General features: G+C 41.5%; 1 protein-coding gene across 10 annotated transcripts; it reads left to right on the forward strand.

Annotated features, from left to right (window-relative positions):
* The first annotated feature begins 7,396 nt into the window (after positions 1 to 7,396).
* On the forward strand, positions 7,397 to 17,873 carry LOC116959132 (protein ecdysoneless homolog). 10 transcript variants are annotated; one of them, XR_006165708.1, is made up of 8 exons: positions 7,397 to 7,963; positions 8,750 to 8,856; positions 9,712 to 9,834; positions 11,265 to 11,339; positions 11,475 to 11,695; positions 12,315 to 12,616; positions 14,114 to 14,353; positions 14,821 to 15,012. XR_006165708.1 is itself a non-coding variant. In XM_042797233.1 (5 exons), exons 1-5 carry the CDS (start codon positions 7,884 to 7,886, stop codon positions 12,531 to 12,533), a joined length of 702 nt encoding a protein of 233 aa, XP_042653167.1. In that variant the 5' UTR covers positions 7,397 to 7,883; the 3' UTR covers positions 12,534 to 13,176. The 10 variants fall into 10 exon arrangements, 1 of the variants encoding a protein (XP_042653167.1); XR_006165705.1 differs by lacking the exons at positions 9,712 to 9,834; positions 14,821 to 15,012 and adding an exon at positions 16,992 to 17,873 and having other exon boundaries at positions 14,114 to 14,182; XR_006165709.1 differs by lacking the exon at positions 11,265 to 11,339 and having other exon boundaries at positions 9,712 to 9,910.
* Positions 17,874 to 18,540: the final 667 nt, after the last annotated feature.

Below are 18,540 nucleotides of genomic sequence, written 5' to 3' on the forward strand. Positions count from 1 at the left end.
TTCTCTCTTTCCCAGCTGCCCTGCAGTACTCCTGTCTAGTGGCTGCTGCCCTTTCACCAAGAACTAGTTGCATTTCAGTGATGCTGTCTAAAATAATGTGGAATACTTTCAGGATATGATGTGCCAGAAGGAAATAAATGATTATTGAAATAATAGAGAGGTATCTTAAAAGTAATTGATTGGACTCCGTATAATCTCTAAGAGAAATGGAGTGTTACAAAGTGCATGCCTGCCCAACCACCCTTGCCTCAGCAGGCATGGTTGCATTTAACTTGCGAGTGAGTGGTCTTGGGAAAGTTTCTTTCTCTCTGGTTTCTAATAGTTTAAAAGAGCTGCCTTGCAAGTGAGTTGTGGGTTGCGGTGCACAAATACTTCTAGGAGTTTAGAGATGAATTTTTCTGCAGGTTGGTTCTGTGGTAACGGTGAAATTCTTCAGTGGCACCAAGCTGGTCTCAGCGGTCATTCAAGGCGCTGAGGCCAAAACCGTGGTGCTGTCCGTTGCTGGGAATCCAGCCCTGTCGTGAAATGATTCATCCACAGACATTTTCTTGTCTCAGTTGACAGCTATTTGTAAGAGCAGCCGTCTGGCCTAGAAGGTTGATATCTAAGCAGAGGCAGCCTAGATAGCTAAAAATTTCTTTCCCACCAAACTTAATCTTATTTTTGCCAGACATCTAATATGTACACTAATCATTTGATTTGGCTTGATTTTAATTAATTCTTGCTAAATCTCTGGTGCTAATTGTTCATTCTGAAGGCATTGTGGTATTTTGGAGCTACTGTCAGGAAGTCAGCAATTTTTTTCACAAACCAAGAGGATAAGTTTGAAGTAAATGTCAGTTTGAAGCAATTTCTAATACTAGTGGGTAATGATACCTAAATGATAGGATAACTTTTGAAATGAGTGGGATTCTCTAGGTATGTAAGTCTGCAGAAGGGGTCTCAGAATGAAATAATGGCATATTTGTCCAGTATACTTTTAATTTTTTCTGTGTGTGTCCTGGGTTTGAGTGAGTGGCGGGGTTTTTTGGTAGCAGGGGAGGGAGCTATAGGGGTGGCCCCCTGGAATAAGCATCTCGAAGCTCCATAAAGGGTGATTTTTCCCCATGCCAGGTCCTATCTCGAACCCCAAGCCTGGCTCTCTGTCCCTTCGTATTGTCAAAAGAGAAGGGGGAGAGAGCGGCTGCGTGGTGTTTGGCTGCCGACCAGGCTCAACCCACGACAGTGTGCTGCTCAGGCAGAATATTGCAGTGAAGGAAAGCTGTCGACCTTTTTTTTCATTGTGCTCTCTGAACCTCGTATTTGAAAGAGAAATGTAAGCTCTTTATTTTAAAGAGGAGTTTTATTTGCTTACTTGTGAGACTCACTGTTGCTGTTACTCAGCTGACAGGGGGACTGCAGTAGAAAGAGTGCTTGCAGCTGAGTAAGTGTTCACAGCATTATAGTGTGTTCTGTGATTCATGCTGGCAAAACGCCTCTGTGTTCATTATCTCTGTTTATTTAATATAAGCATTTCAGTAGCATAAGCCTTCATTGAGCCTATTTGGAATGTGTTAAATGTAGATGCATTTTACTGTTTGGTTAAGCAGTGGAAATGTGCAGCTACCCATATCACCGATCATTATCACTCAGCATAGTAATGGTTAATCTTCCTGATTAAGATTATTTTGGTCATAAGAGACAAGAGAATGAAAAGGAAACATTTTATTGATGTACTGCGTTTGTGTTGTTCACATCTGCCTTTCTCTTCTTTAAAATCCTACTGCAGACAGCACTCTGACCTTTCAAACTGTGTTTGGCTGATCTTGCTCTACATCAAATTTTTCTTTCAGGTAGGAGACAGAGATTAATGAGAATCTAAATTTAATTTCTCTTCTTATTGCCAGTGGAGAACTTTGCTAGGTTTGAAGTAAGTTTTCTTTGTGCCAAATGGTTGACTTTTCTAGGATAAACCCCCTTTAGGGCATGTAAAAAGTCCTCTGATTAATATATTGGCATTCCCAGACCCCACTAAAACTTGGGCAGGCTGCCAGACCCCACTTAATGAGGATGCCCAGTGTCTGCCATGGACAATGGCAGTCAGTGATTGCCAGTGTTTGTTGACTCTGTCTTTACGCAGACGTTAGGAGGAGCAATTCCCCGCAGTGTGTCTGGCGCTGTAAGAAAGAACGCCTGCTTACTAAAACCCCAAAATTGAGTCTTAGAGAGTGAATTAATTACCGCTTTTTGGTAACAGGCTACTGTGCTTTGTTTTTAACTTTCAGCATCCAGTACTTGCAAGCATCTTCCAACAGTATTCTATTCTTTAAACACAACTTCCACTCTTCCTGATTTCAGAGAGTATTAGAAGGAGAGTGTGCGATTCTTTTGTAATGACATCTTTACGCTGTGTAGCTGAGCCCATTATTCTGTTTATTCGTACGTGTAACCTACTTGTTCTCCACTTCATAGAGGGAAAGGGGTGGGCAGTCTGTGACTGAGCTATGAAGCAATCTCTTTTAACAACCTCCTTCTTCCTCTAGACTTTCATGAAATTTTTCCTGTGTGATAATTAAGAGTGATCCATTCTTACCTTGGACTTGTCAGCACCGTTAAACATTCCATTGGGTGTTAATGACACGTGAAGCAAGAATTAATATGAATTTGTTAGTCCTGTATCTGGTAGGGATGCTCTATATGGAATTGCCTAAATGTATCAGTGTTTCCTAAACTACTGGACTTAAATGGTATTGCTTCATTTTCTGCTTTTGCTTAACCATTAGTTATTGAGTCAGATGATGCTAATTTGTAGAGCATATTTTGGCCTGTATGGTACGGAATTTCAGCTGGACATTTGCCATGGTCTGCTTGGGATTTTCATAAGACAGAAGTGAGTTGCCTGAGTTCTGCCCTGTTGGTCGGTGTTGAGGAGCGTAGCAGAGGTGTGGGAGAGAAGTTGTGAGGAACACTTATAAATAACCTGACTGAACCTCCATGGCTGTTGAACTGGCACCTTCTGCGAAATACCGGATGGGTGTGTGTTCTTCTCTTATTGTTTCACCTTAATGGATGACTGGTTTTGTTGGTCTTGCTTACCTAGTGTTAAGCAAAATGAAATTAAACATTTGTGAAAACATGTGCAGATAAGGTACAATACTCCTAAATTAAAGATTGCACTCGGTCATATAAAAGCTAGAGGTGAACAGACTAATCGCCTCAGTTGGCCAGTGCAGTTCGAGAGTAGATGTTTTCTTTTACAGGTTTGTGTTGACTATAATTCCTCACCAAACCTGTATGGGTAGTGGAAGTGGACTGGAAGGGGGTTCTGTGAATATTTTCAACAGGGATGTTTTCTGTGTTTGTGACCCTTTACCATTGCTCATACGGTTTTAATAACCTTCCTAGCAGGTTTTTAGAAACAGCACATTTGAGATTAACTTTTTGCAAGTACCCAGTTTTCACTTCACATGTTTTCAGTGATGAGCTATCCTTATTGAATTGGGAAGCCTAACAGTGTGATCCACCTGTCCTATCAAAGCAGCTTGCACGATGGTACTGGTTTGGTGCCTGCTTTCACATAGCTTATAGTAACAGAAATTTTTTAGAAAGCTACCATTGTTGATGAACAGAAATACTGCCAATGTTTGTCAAATGTGTGTTTTATCTGACCTGTTCTACTTAGCATCTTACAGCAAAGCTTTCTCATCAAAACATCTGACAAATATCTTTATTCTTACAGTGTCTTATTAGATTGATAATGCCGGTGGTCTCACTTTTTAATGTAGTGATTTAATGTACTGAGGATTAGGGAGCTAAACATCTCTTCAGTTGCAAGAGGAAGGTCATCTGCAGTGGGTACAGAGGTGAGGATTCAAACTCACAGCTGTAGATGAAAACCACTGCTCTGTTCTAATGATCTTAACAGCCTTTTGATGAAAACTGAGTCCCTCCCCTGGGGCCTGCAGCCCTTCCCGAGCTGCTCCGGCGTGGGACACCCCCGCACGCTGCACCTCCCAGCGCCGAACCGCAGCAGCGGGGGGCTGCTTCTTCCGGCAGGGTCCCGGGTGCCTTCAGGCGCAGCCGCCTGAATTGGGCATGTGGGGCCCCTCACAGGCCATAAATCAGCGTCTGCTCCACCGCAGATCTCCATGGGTGGCAGGGGGGGGCCGCCCTGCCGTCTCCCCACAGGATACAGGGGGGTCTCTGCTCCGGCACACCTCCCCCCTCCTTTCTTCCTCCGTTCCTCCACTGACCTCGGTGTTCACGCAAATGTCACAACTCTTCCTTGCAAGTCCAACTCCTCCTCCCAGGTCCTGTCTTAACTATGTTGTCACGGAGGAGCAGGTAATTGGCTCAGTTTTGGTGCAGAGGTGGAGCTGACTTGGAGCTGGGGGAGTTTTGAGAAGCTTCTCCCAGGGGGCCACAGCTGTATCCCCCTCCCCTGCTACCAAAAACCCCACCACTCACTCAAACCCAGGATGGTGCTGAAACTGTCAGTCCTCTAAAGAGTAAAACTAGGAAAAAAATCTGTTTGATTTGGTGGTTGTAAAAGTGAAGCCTGCAGTTGGTAGGAAATGAGGAGATTTTGGCTGTTTGTCTGCTTTGAGACACATTAATAGTACTGGGAAATACCTTGCAGCCCAGAAACTGGCTAGTTCCAGTCTGAGCTGTATTTCCTTATGCTTTCATGGATGCCGATTAATTAGTATGTCTCTTCCTGTTTCTTTTCAGCCTGGAGTTCATCTGAACGAGTACCTCAGGAGAACCAAAGCCTCTGTTGCCAAAAGGCTTTAATTTGCCCTCTGTTAGGTCAGCCCTGAGCAGAGGTTTGCACGTTGCACTTTCCTATGTCTTGCATCTGAAGATTTACATAAAGGAAAGAATACCCTGAAGCTTTTGCATTCTAACATGGTGAAAATGAACCGCGAAGCATATATCCTTGAGGGTTCTGAGAAAGAAGGGAGATAGTTGTCATCTTTTTTCTGGTTTTGCCCAGCTGAACTTGTCTCCCAGAGGAACAGCTGTATTGCAGAGAAGAGAAGCTGTCCCATTGAAGTAGCTGCAGATGCAGCGTACGTAGCTGGAAATCCCATTGTACCTACGCCCTTTCGTAAGTGATCCCTACAAAACTGAGGCTTCTCCTGGACGTTCCTGGTGAGGCCCATCGTGTGACGGAGGTAGAGATTATATTGCTCTAAAGAAGAAAAGGATACCCTTGTCTCTTTACTTATAAACATTTTATTTTACAAAATGATTCAAGGATTGTTGCATTTTACCTGTAAGAAAAACCTTCTGAACTACCCATTGGTCAAGAAGATAAAAGGTGCACTAAAAGCTGTGAGTGAAAACTTGGGAGCAACTGTGATTTTAAGACATTGAAATTATTGTATGGTTGAAGATACTGAAAGCACAGTTGTTCCTCTAGAAAATGAAGAGATAAATGAGTTGCGATATATTAGCTGTTGCACATTTAGCTGATGCTTCCAAGATGTTGGCATACTTATTAAGTTTATGGCCGCTGGCAAGTGGACTGCAGATAAACTTTAGCAGCTTCAGCATCTCCCCAAGTCATGAATTTACAGAATTCCTGATGTATTCCCAGGGTCAGTGAGTTGAATTGGTTTTGAGATTGGAAAGTTTTGTCACAGAGTTATAATAGTCTCAAAGATCTAACTTGCTTGCTTTAAGTGGTATAGTAGATATTGGAGCCAAGAGAAAATACCTAATAAGTCATCTTTGTGATATTGTGAGCTTTGAGTCTTGTTTGGGTGAAGGAGAAGAGCAGAATTCTAACTGGGTGCTAAGGATAGTCTCATTTCACAGTGTAAAAATGTCAAAAGAATGTTTGTTTCTGTTTCTGACCGTGGTGTGTAAAATACACCATAGTCACCTTGTGTACTTGAGATGTTCTCAGATGTCCCTGACACCTACCGAAACCAAATGCTGTATTCAATTGGTTCTGTTATCTCCCACTGTATTTCTGCTAGTTCTCCAATTGTTCCTGTAGGAAGACTTCTCTCTCTCTCTCTCTCTCTCTCTCTCTCTTTCTTTTTTAATATTTTTTCGGTAGTCCTCTAGGATACAGACATTTCAGAGACGTCATGCATCCGTAATGTCTAAATGGCTCCTTCTTCTTTCCTTTCCCCTTCCACCACAATCAAGAAATTCCAGACAGAAGCTCTGTGGTGTCAGTAACAGCTGCACAGCAGATAATTTTTTGCATCCTCAGAGATGTCATAGTTGTAACTCCATATATGCAGTTGTGATACACATTTATATTAAGCATCTTCCCGTCTTTAAGTTTCCTCAAGGCTCTTCTGATCATTCTTGATTCAGCATTTTCCTCTAGTTTTCTGTTCCTGGTTAGAAGTAGCTCCTTTCAACAGAAAGAAGTTGAGATAATCTGTTGTAAACTTGATTTTTAGGAAATTTTAATATTTTGCAGTCCTGTGTTGTGATTCAAAAATTCTGCCCCCTTCTTTCATCTCTGGGGTTTATAATAAGGTGTCAGCAATGATCTAGTCCATCTGGGAGCTTGCATCAATGCCTGAGAGAGCCATATGTGTCTGCCTCAAACAAGGCTATAGAAGAGTGTTCCACTAGCAACCCAGGTGTCATCCACCTGCTGGGCAACCCTGCAGCTAGTTAGCTTAATGGTGTATTCCTCTGACTTGTCGTTTCTGTGAAGCAGACTCCAGTTTTCCTCTCTGTTCAAATTAACACCAAAACCTCTGTGCTCTGGAGAAAAAAACACGCCCATTCTGGAGACTGTCAGGAAGTTTGTGGCTTGATGGGTTTGATCTATTTATGTACTTCAGGATGTTGCACTCCCAAATTCTGCGTGAGCACAGTTGTTAGGAGATTGCTCCAGCCTTCTTGTGTGGGGAGCCCCCGTGCAGGGCGGGAGCGTGGGCAGAGGGAGCCACAGATGAGATGCAAGACCTGAGTGACCTTAGGTGCATGTAGAAATCCAGTCATGCTGCTACTACTTTAAGGTATTATTTTAGCACGCGGAGCTGTGTGAGGATTTCCTCCCGCAGCAGTCAGAGCTGGGATTGTCATAGTAAACACTTTACCCAGCTACATAGAGTAAACCAGGTGATTATTTCACTCGGTGGCTTTAACGGAAATGCTTATTCAAGATGAAGGGGTTCACAGTCTTCAACATCCCCATTCTAGCTGTGATATTCATCTAAAGAAAGTGGAAATACACTCGAATAAAGGAAACCACAGTGTGGCTGACTGTCAGTATAACTGTTTTACATTTCATTTGCATGCATTTAGAATTAAATATTCTTTAAGATCTATACTTAACACCCATCGATACATTTGGGGCCATGTAAGTGTATTTTTTGTTTGTGTGGGGTTTTTTATTTTGTTTGTTTTTTTTTTTTTTTTAAAAAGATGCCTTTGCTTATTTGAAGTTTACAAATTGGTCATAAATTGACTACTTATTTGAAGGTTATAGAATCAGACAACTCGGAATGCTTAGGTTAATATCTTGTAAATATAAGAGAAGGGGAATATGCTTACAGTACTGCAATGCCACTTGTATGGGTAGTTCCCCAAAACCAAGAGATTCATTCACAATCCTTGCACAGTTGTAACTTGGGCATGGTAAATACACTGTGTTGTAAGAATCAGTAATTTCTTTGTTTTTAGTGTACACCATATGATATTGTAGCACAAGACTTCAATTCATATTTGACAGTGAAAACACCTTACGCCCCTTTCCTATATTCTGTTCCAAGCATACGTGGCACAGCAGTATTACTTGTTTGGATTTTTCTCAGAACTAAATTTCTGTCTGACAAATAGTCATTGTTACGAAGCATGTCTGTGGAAAGGAAGGGGAGGGAGAATTCTTTAGATTCCTACTTGTGGCTTGCATTAAATAAGGAGAAATGGAAGGATCTGCTAAATACTTGGAAGTGCTGCACAGGGCAGAAGATTACTTCCAACAGTCTGTTACCAAGCCAGAAAGGTAAGAGCTACTTGAAATTCATGAATAACCATACACAGTACCTGCAAGTACTTTAATTTACCTTTTTTAATACTTGTTACAAAAAACCCGAACCCTTTTCTCCACTGTACACTTAACATAGGTGTTGTGGCTAAGACATAGGGGTATTAATTCCTCTAGAATACTCTACTAGTAGAAGTTACTGCTTGAGTAACTATTTATCTTGGTTTTGTAAAATGCTAAGCTATTCCAAGTGGGTTAAGAGGTGACTGAAAAGCATCATTTGGCTGGTTGGTTATAGAAAGTGTTTAAAAGCTTAATTGAAAATCAATCTTAGTGAATAAGAAATATGGAATAATCTGTCTCCTCTACTTACGAGAGGCAGCTGGCTGTAGATTTCTCCAAAAGAACAAATCCAAAAAATAAATCATTACAAAAACATCTGGGGGTTTGCCAACTCATAATATCTTGACTGTTAGTTGCTTGAGTTTCCAGTCTTGTGCTGTTTGGGATCTGGCAGTCCTAATGTTTACCAAGGCAAAATAAATATAAATAACAAAAGAAGCATGAGAAATTTGCTTTGGAGCCATCAACAAGGAATAACAGTAACTGACTGTGTCCTGTTTTGGCTAATGCTATTGGTGTAGTATTCTGGTACTTCCCCCAGATTCACTTACCTTTTTGATGTCTTTGCACAGAAGGAATCGTGAGGAATTGGAGTGAAAACTTGCGTGTAGTGTGTGTGATGCCACAGTTATCGTAATGCTAGTAAAAATCCATTTCAGTAAATGGAATTTTTTCTTCTAGCTCTTTTGAAGTGAGCCCAGGTGATGAAATCTTGACACTGCTACAGACAACAACTGTTGATTTGAAGGAATTTGAGAGAGAAGCAGCTTGTCTTCCTCCAGAGGATGGTGAGCCGGATGGGGGGTGGACTGTTCCTATCACAAATGAGTATTTGTTGGGGAAGAGGGTGAATGTTCACAGCACTGTACCAGTCTCTTTATCGATTTAGTCTCCTACCATGTGACTGCTGGAGGTGTTATTCATGGGCCAACATTTAAGATGAAGGCAACCAGTTCGTCTGTATAAGCTCGGGGCTGTGAACTGGCGAAATACGCAGTCCAGTTTCTGGTTTGATACCACTAGATTGATAACACCATGCACACTTATACCAGATCAAGTCCTTTGTGTCAACTGGATACCAGACAGGAGGTATTTAAACATTTAAGAATAATAATAAATCAATTCCAGTACTGACAATACAAAGTTAATTACTATCTGGTCTACTCTGATGGCCAATACAAGACCAGCATAAACTTTATATAATAGGTTCTTTTCACTCATGTCACAGGAATGCAGTTGTTGCCAGTGTGCAGCACAGGTCACATCTGGATTTCTGAATGATGCCTTAGCATGCAAATCCAACATTCAGCATTAATGATTGTAGTGGAAGGTCTCCCTTTATAGTGTAAGCCTTTTCTTCCTTCATTTAGTGGCAGAAGGATTACCTGTGGCTACAACAATTTCTGCTAGTTTGAAGCTGCATGTAAAGCAGGGTTTTAAAGTAGTAAAATGAAATCCGAACACTCTTTTCAGCCTCTCTCTGCCTTATACCCCATGTTATTTTGTATCAGCACGAAAACTTAACAGTGCAAAAATAAGCTACAAAATGCTAGCAGTACTCTCAGCCATCTGGATTGGGTTTTGTGGCCATTGTGGGCTGACAGATTTGTGCCGAATAACAAATATGCCCTATATTCTTTCAGATGACAGTTGGCTGGACATTACAGCAGATGATCTAGATCAGATACTGAAGGAGGCAAGAAACGAGTCCCTTCCTTCCTCAAATGAGGAAGAGCAGAAATAAGACTTGGAAGCAGTTGCTGAAAGTATGAAGGCTTTTGTATCCAAAGTCTCACCACATGAAGGAGCAGAAATGCCACGGCAGTAGTATTTTTAAGTTTGGTGTGTGGTGTAGAATGTGTTTTCATTCTGCTGTAGCCCTTTGGTTGATTCTGTAATGTGCAGAATCAACGTTTGAAAGCGTTCAGCGTAGCAGAGGCCTGAAACAAACCCATGTTACCAGTGAATATGTAGTTGCTTTTAAACCAGTTTGGTCACCACTCTGACAGTGGTGCAGGTAAAAATGCTGGAAGCTGTGTTATTTTCCAGCTCTCTTACTTAGTTTGGTTTTGTGGTTTTTAAAATTTTTTAATGCTTTTAAGTTGAAGGCTTCTTGTTGTTCATTAAGATAGTTCTTAGCAGTGTTATTAAAATGCATATCTCAAGTTCATTTGTGCTGAAATTTTTCTGCCATGAAGGACTGTTCAGACTAAGATTCTACTGATGAAGCTGTGAAGAAAAAAAATGAAACTTAAGTTGGGGGAACCTGTGAATTAAGACTATTGATTTTTGTGGTACAGTTGAATTTATATTTCCTGTAGATTAGTATTTTGAATATACTAGGCCTGGTTTTCCACACCTAAAGCACATACTGTACACCTAGAAGCAGGAGCAAAGAATCAAATCACTATGGATCCCTGTCATTGTTCCCAACAGTGGGAGTGCTAACTGAAGATACCTAACTAGTTAGGCAAGAGCAGAATGCCGCTAGATTAAGTGCTGGAGTTAAGAAAGTGTGTGTGACTGTGGTGTGGACAGGCCTTTAATTTTAAAAACCAAAGGGTGAGGTAGGAGCATATTGTCCAAGTTCTTTTTAATAGCTTTAATATTGAGAAAATAATGCTGTGTAAACTGTATCAAGCGTATGAGGGTCTACTCAATTTATACTCTTAATTGTTTGATCCTTTTTAATTACTGTTAGTGTCAATGTCTGAGTTATAATGTGGACTTTTTTCAGGTATTTAAAAAATAAATGAAAAAAAAAAAAAAAAACAACAAAAAAAGGGCAAACCACTGAGCCTTAAAAGAGACTAGAATGAAGCCTGCAGTGTTCTTTCTAGGCAGGAGACCTCCAAGATTCTCAGCTTTTTAAATCTTTGTCTAAGGTGTACCACCACCACTTTGTTCCAGAAAGATTCAGGCATGCTTATTTTGGTTCCCTTCTGTGCAGTTTTTATTTGACCACAACAAACGGTTAAAGTTGTTGGGTTTATTTTCTCTTTCATGCCAGGAACTCCTCCAGTTGCTGTTTCATTCCTAGTTCATACAGGCCTCAGACTTCTAAGCACTTCCAAGACCATCAGTTGAAATGTTCCAACTTCAGTCTAGGCTCGAGAGAAATCTGTATGCTGTATGGCTTATGTCTGTGTCAGCTTATGCAAGCCTAAAAGCTTTATTTATTTAAATCTTTTTTTAGATTTCAGGTCACCTGATGAATCCCATGTTACCTTTGATGTAGATTCTTTTACAAAAGCGTTAGACAGAATTTTAGGTGAGATTGCTTCTTTGTTTCTTTTGTCAGAATATCTCATGGTTATTTGGCTTTCCTGGGTCATCCATCCGTCACCCATGGTCGCTGAGCTGATTTGTTTGCTATCTGTACTGACACAAAATAATATATATGTAGGGGCAGACTCAGAAGAGCTGGATTCTGATGGTCTGGATGAAGAGGAGGAGTTTGATTTCTCGAATGAGGATGATGAAGACTTAGATGTGGAAGATCAAAGGCAAGACCAGAAGGTGCCGCCTAATGAGCTTATAGGCAGTCTCAAGTCATACATGAGTGAGATGGACCGTGAACTGGCACATACCAACGTTGGTAAAAGTTTCACTGTCCAAAAGAGAGGGGTAAGTATGCCTCGAGTTCTAGTTTGTAGCATAAAGTGTTGAGAGCTTTGGTAGGAAAGAGGAAGTATACTAAAAGTGATCATTCCGAGTAATGTAATCAAAAACTTGTGTCTTCTAATCATGTGCTAACTAATTATTAAAAAATAAAGCGAAAATTGCATGTGCAAGCAAAATGTGCTGCAGCTGCACCATGGTGTATTTTTCTGGGGGGGGGGGGGGGGCGTGGGAAGAAAACCAACTTAGGGAAGCTTTAACTTGCACATTGTTTGCAAGACTTAGTTTCATTTCCCTGTTTTACCCTGTTTCAGTAGTAAGGCAAGCAGCTGCAGCTTGACTATTTGAGTTGCTGTAGAAGATCACGCCCATAGGAAAGGGAGCCAAGACTCAGTAACCCTCTATGTCCTTCTCTTGGAACTTTATCTGTATAATGGAAAGTGATGATTTTTAACTGGCATGCGCATTTGGTGACTAAATTCCTGTCTGTCAAGACAGTGTGGAACATACTGAACTTTGTTGGCTGCAGAACTGTCTCCTTGTTTTCTTCTCTCTTGTGGTTTGTCTTTTTTTTTTAAACCTGTTTATAAAGTTTGATAAAACTTTGTCTTTATACTTACTATAGGCAAGTTCTGTTAATGCAACTACGTCTCAAAGTGCTGGCCCTGATGATACTGAGTTGACACCAGTTGATGTGGATCAGAACCTGGTAGCTAACCTGCTCGAATCCTACAGTGCTCAATCTGGACTGGCAGGACCCACCTCTAACATTTTACAGAGCATGGGAGTATGTTTACCTGAAAATGCAGATCATATTGGCTCTAACAATCGAGCCACGGAATAAAAGGCTGTCCTAGTGCAGAAAACATGGCTGATTGAGAAATGAAGCACAGAAAAACTAGCAGTATTTGGAATAAGAGACAAAAGGTTTGAACTTAAAACATTTATGCTTTAGTTATGTGACTTTAAAGATACAAAGTGAATTTACCTGCAAAAGCCATCTGTTTGGATACTATCTTGGATAGAAATCAGATTTTTCCAGTGCCATCATGTTTTCAGAAAACTGAAAAATGATGTTATGACTGAAATGAAACTTTTATTACAAAAACCTGTCTTCAGTTTTTTCAGATCAGTGATACAATTTGCCATATTTCTGAAATGTCCTTTACCCATTACTAGGTGGTTTCAATACCTGTAAAGCAGCTCATGGTCTGAAAATGCCTCTGCCTTCAGGGGGAGATGGAGGAATACCATATTATAGGAACAGTGTTCTCTTGTGGATTTTTCAACACTGGTTAAATGTTCAGCAAACACTTAATTGCTTTTCCAAAAGTACAAGGCTTTGTTCTAAGAACTTCTGATAATTACTGTAAGAACCTGTTCTTTATTAATCAGGAGGATTTGAAGAGTAATTGGATTGAACATGTAAATATTTGCTCTAAGTATTTTTTAAAATTTATTTGAATAAAAGCAGAAATACAACTTGATTACTGGAGCTGGGTTGTTTGTTTTGTTTTGTTTTTCTCTGAAGGTATGCATAACTTCCTCAGTGCAGTATCAGAAGTTCTTGGAGTTAAAACACTTTCATAATTGGGCATTTTTTGAATTTCACTGTTGCTGAATGTGGGTATTGTGCCAGCAGTAGCTGTATATGAGCCCAGTCTGAACTGTTTTGTTTGCTAGAAGGCGTTCAGCATGTTGCTCCCACATGGAATGAAACATATATTCTAGATATGGAGACTTAGCTTTAACAAGATAAATTTGAAATAAAATATGTAGAGGTTCCTGATTTACAGACAGCAAGAATGCAGTCCTGCGAGATCTGAATCAGTTTCTATGAGTCTTTTCTTTATTCTTCCTTCCCCGCAATGTTTAATCAAGTGTCTTAACTGGTAGAAGAGAAACTCATTGGTTGAGTTTTTGGGTTTTGTGGGGTTTTTCTGTTTTGTTTTGTTTTTTTAAACATGTTCAAAAAAATAATATTCAGTGATACAAAAGCCTGATTGATCCTGAAGGCATACCTGATTGCTTTTAAAGGACTAATTGTTATCATCTTCATTATTAATATTGTTATCATTGATGTTGTTAGTATTAGTCTTAAGGCTTGGAGTCCATTTAGTTGAAGTATTTGTTTTAATTTTTTTGCATGTTAAGTGTTGGCATTATTTTAACTGACAAAGCAGAATGTAGCAAAAGTTGTTTCTGTGTAGGACACTTGTTGGATGATGAGTCTTGCTGTCTGACTGCCATGCCAGCTGAGTTTGACCAACACAGAAAATTCTTTGAAAGTCACACATTGGCATAGTTACACTGAAATTCATGAGACTTTGACAATGTACCATGAATGCTTGTTTGCTGACTTCTCTACTGATCTGTGCTCACAAGTGGCTTTTTTTTTTTTCCTAATTTTTGTTTGTTTTTCAGATGACAAATATCTGGTAAAATGCTCCAGTACAGCATCACAAATATGCATGGAATGGAAGTGGTTGAAGGGTATGATGGCTATGCTACCTCCATATTTGTCCTCCCATCACTGTTGTCTAAGTTACTTTGTCAACAGTTTAAGGAAAGTACTGGCAAGTTGGACAGGGACTTGAGACGGACAACAAGAATTAAGAAGTCTAAAGATGCTGTTAAAGTTCAAGGTGCTTGGACTGCAGAGAGGTGAGGTGGAATGAGATTGAGTTAGACACTGGAAAATTGGGGCTAACAGGAGTTCTTGAATCTGGCAGACAGTGATAACCAGCAGCTTGTGGTGGAAAACAGATGTACCTGAACCTTAAAAAGGGTTTATGTTTTTAACAGGGAAGATAATTAACACTGAAGCTACATAAAATTCTCCACTGATGAGTAGTTAGATCAAGTTTAGATTCTTTAAAAAATAATTCAGTTTAAAGAACATGATCACATCTAAACTCTCCTGTGGCCTGAACTGTACAAAAGGTCAAAGCAGATCAAAGGACTCCTCTATTGTAGCATGTGAAAAAAACTTCTAAGCTAATGTTCAGAACAAAGCTGTTCTTTTGGAAGCATTTCAGCTGACCTTGCTTTTTGGATAGTCTTATGTTTCCATCAATCGGACTGTTATTGCTGTGGAGCTGTACTTATTCCAACTATTTACATTTGTTTAGCAGCTTCACAGTGGAGACCTTGAAGACTCTGGAATTGCTCACAAGACAATTTGCCCTCGAAGAACAAGCATTTCCATGCTGCCTCTTCCACTGCTTTGAAGTAACATATGAGGTGTTTCTGCTTTCAATTTTGAAAGAGTATTTTTAGTGAAAGAAGCCTGATGGAATTAATAAAGGAAGACGTGTACAGTGTGGTTCCCTTTCAGTGGATTGCTATCGAAGTTGTAATTATATTCTGAACTAGTTTAACTAGAACTGCATTCCAACACAGTTTACTCACTTTTCTCACTTGAGCATCTACCTTTCTTACAGCCTTGTTCATCCTAGAACTTCTGACCCTTCCCAGAAATGTAGTTTTCTTGTCTATGGCTTGACCCTTGAAGCCCCAGTTCTGAATGATGTAGTTGTTGACTGGTATGTTTCAAGCAAGAAAACAAATAATGGGGTTTTCATCTTCTGTATATGAGATGGAAACTAATCCCAGGGGACAGCAGAGACCTTTAACTTCTTAAAACTCTTCTAAATGCCTGGACAGTTGGGCTGTTGCCACTCTTCCCACCGATAGGCTTTATGGAATAGCGAGGAGATGAAGACGGAGGGCCTTTCTCTTCCCTGTGGTGCTGGGGGGCGTGCACTTCAGCTCAGAAGTCAGCAGCCCACAGGCCAACAGTGTTTCCAGTGTGAGTCCAACTCTTGGTCAGTGGCGAGGAGGTGCTGCTTGGGAGGAATGGTGTTTAACTACAGCCAGCTGGGTCCCGGTGCAGTTTGGTGTCCGTGATACTACCTGCTATTCGAAGTCCTTGAGTTTGCATGAACCTCCTGCAAATCAAATGTCTTCAGCATCCTTGCTACAGAAGTGGCTGCCAGCCCCCCCTGCAGCATAGTTTAATAATGTTTCCTGTATGTCTTTAAAACTGGAGAGCCCAGAAGGGATTTAGTGGGAGCTGTTAGCTGCGTAGGAGACCTGCTCTCCCGTGTAAGTGATGTCCCTGGCTTGGCTCACAATTTCAGCATTCCAGATCAATTTTCATTGAGTCCCATCCAGAACTGAGTATAGATTTTGAGGTGAGGAATGTGACCCTTAGCTGCAAAACAATCTTTGTGAAAAATCATCTACCATTTAGTCAGTATTTTAGAAGGAGTATTAACTTTTCAGAAGCATTTAAATACACACTGGTATTGTAGTGTGCAGTTCTGAATAACGGCATCGGTTTGGTTTTCTCCTTTACACTGTCAGTGTGCTCAGCATGTTTCTCTTTAATGAATTTTCTTCTTTCTTTCCCTAGCTGTATTCATATTCTTACTTGCCCACCACCTGCATGGCAAGTGTTTTAGCCACCCACGGGGTGCCGGTAGGAAGTGGCTCCTTCCTCAGTGTTTTTTCGCAGGGCTCTGCAGAGTCGTGGGGCTTGTTAGAGTCTGCATTTTTGTCTTAGTTAGGAAATGGTCATTGGTGCCTTTTGCCTAGCACAGAGAGCAGTGTCAGCTGCTAAAAGTGGCAGAAAGAGGAGGGCATGCCCTGGGCCTCTAGACTGCTTCAGTGCTCACTGAAGAGAGGGGGGAAAGCCCAGGGGAAAAACTGGGGCTGGTGGGGAGAGGAGGGCTGAGGGGAGAGGAGGGCTGAACATCCCCTGAGGCCACCCAGCTCCAGCTGGGGCAGGACGGGCCTGGCGAGCCTCAGGGCTGTGCTCACAGGGCGGCCAAGTGGCTCTGGCAGAGGCCAAAGACTTCTGGCCTCCCCGACGCCGCGGCCCTCCTTCCTCGGAGGAGTTTGTGCGGTGTCACGAAGCATGGGGCTGTGCTTGCTTTCGCTGGGGAGGGGCCAGGTGCCTTGTGTAGTGTTCCCTTTGCACTCCTGCTGTGCCCCGGTCCCCACTTGTCGGCTTTTCCCATCAGGCTGTCACAGCACCCCCAGAAATCCTCTTGATCCTCCCCTCCGCTGTCCTGGCCGCACGTAGCCAAGGCTGTGCTGCTTCCCAGCGCTGCAGTGGGCACAGCACCAGCTCCTGCCTGCACAGCTCCTTGCCTCAGGCTCTGATTGCTGAAGAGTGCACAGCTGAAAGCAGAGTGGAGAGCTAGTTTTAGAGCTTGGTGTGTCTTCTCTCAGCTGAGCAGAAGAATCTTGTGCTCTGTCTGTCTGTATCTCTCTCTGTCTTTCTCCTTTTTTCCAGATTTTCAAACGACTGGCAACACAGGATGATGCATCAGCTGTCGTTGGAAACAATATACCATTTACCAATATGCTGGTGTGTGAGAGCAGGGAAAAGGCATGCTTTTCACCATAGCTTAAGCCTGAGAGGGTGGTGTCCTTTTTTTTTTTTTTTTTTTTTTCCTGTGCTGTTCACTTAAAAAAATACATTCTGTGTCATAAAACCCTACCTGCCTAACTTTGCCTTGTAACAGTAGTGACTATAAATGCTGAGGAAATGAGCGCTCCACCTTTTATCAGAGAAATCTCTTTGTATTTGCTACGTAATACAAGGAAGGGGTATCTGTGAGGCACATAAATGAAGACCTGTTCCAAAGCGCCAGGTAAGGCTGTGGGAAGGATCAACTGCTTGTTAGAGGCTTAGCATCTGCTGTGAAGCCTGCAGAGCAGCAACATGTATTACATTTTGTGGTTTGTTTGTAATTACTGTATCAAGCCACTTTGAATTGAATGTGTGATTATCTGTGTATTTGGCAAGTGCCAGAGATACCTTGATTGATCTGTGGTTTGTGGCCAGCTCATGTCCAAGAATTCCTTAGGTCTTCATTTCCTTGGGTTTACTTGATAACTCCTTGCTAAATAAGGCTGGAAATGATTTTCTCTTGCCAAATTCTGTTGTGGCTGTTGAACTATCTATATTAAAAAAACCCAAACCAAACCAAAAACAACCAACCAAAACCCACAAGAACAAAATGGGGAAAGTAATTTCCCTTCCTCCTGTGAAATACCTATATTGTTCATGTGAATGTGTAATAAACATAAGAAATATAAGCAATGTCATAATAACTGTAACTTTTGTTGTAGTCCTCGTGGTACTATACAGCCGGTTGTGGGAAACAGTAAATGTGTTTGTGCTTTTTCTTCAGTGGTTAGGCTACTGTTTGGAGATGTACTACCACTGCCCTTCTGTATGGTCCTACGTTCTGGGCTAGGATTCCCAGGGCTGTTCCCTGTTTCTCGTGGGAGAACAGCCAGAATAGCTCAGTAGTATCTGGTAGCCCCAAGGCAGGGGCCTCCATGAGCTTCCTTTTCAGTTGTTGGAATGCTCTTTCTGCTCCCCTGTTCCAGGTGAGGTCTTTCTGACTAGATTTCAACAGTTCATAGAGTGGCCTTACCAGGAGTCCATAGCTGTATAGGTGACACCATCCTGTCATTCCTAGGAACGTGGGGAGTTCTTTAGCTCTCTGTGGCCGAGGGGTCTGACAGATAGCCGCCTTTCTTGCTGTGCCTAGAGACCTCTGACCAGCAGTTATCTCGTATCCGAGGTAAGTCACCTGCTGCTGAGCCACTTGGGCTTTCTGTGGAGAGACTCGATAGCCATTAACTCCGAGGAAATTTAGCACACTGACTGTCCATACTATACATAGTTCTCTCATTTATCTGGCTGTCAATAAGTCATCCACATATTGTAGTATTGCTCTAACTCCATGTGGTCACTCCTACCGCTCCTAGTCTTTGGATAATTGGTTTCCGAAAAGAGTGGGGCTATTTTTAAACCCCTGTGGCAACAC

Source organism: Tyto alba, unplaced genomic scaffold (genome assembly GCF_018691265.1).
Source record: "Tyto alba isolate M040663 unplaced genomic scaffold, T.alba_DEE_v4.0 Super-Scaffold_24, whole genome shotgun sequence".
Lineage (NCBI taxonomy): Eukaryota > Metazoa > Chordata > Aves > Strigiformes > Tytonidae > Tyto > Tyto alba.

Bases quoted from the DNA above. Each gene is read 5' to 3' on its own strand.
- LOC116959132 (XM_042797233.1), top strand. From the start codon at position 7,884: ATGGAAGGATCTGCTAAATACTTGGAAGTGCTGCACAGGGCAGAAGAT. The intron at 7,964-8,749 runs GTAAGAGCTACT...TTTTTCTTCTAG, and splicing joins TCTGTTACCAAGCCAGAAAG to CTCTTTTGAAGTGAGCCCAG. The intron at 11,340-11,474 runs GTGAGATTGCTT...ATATATATGTAG, and splicing joins AGCGTTAGACAGAATTTTAG to GGGCAGACTCAGAAGAGCTG.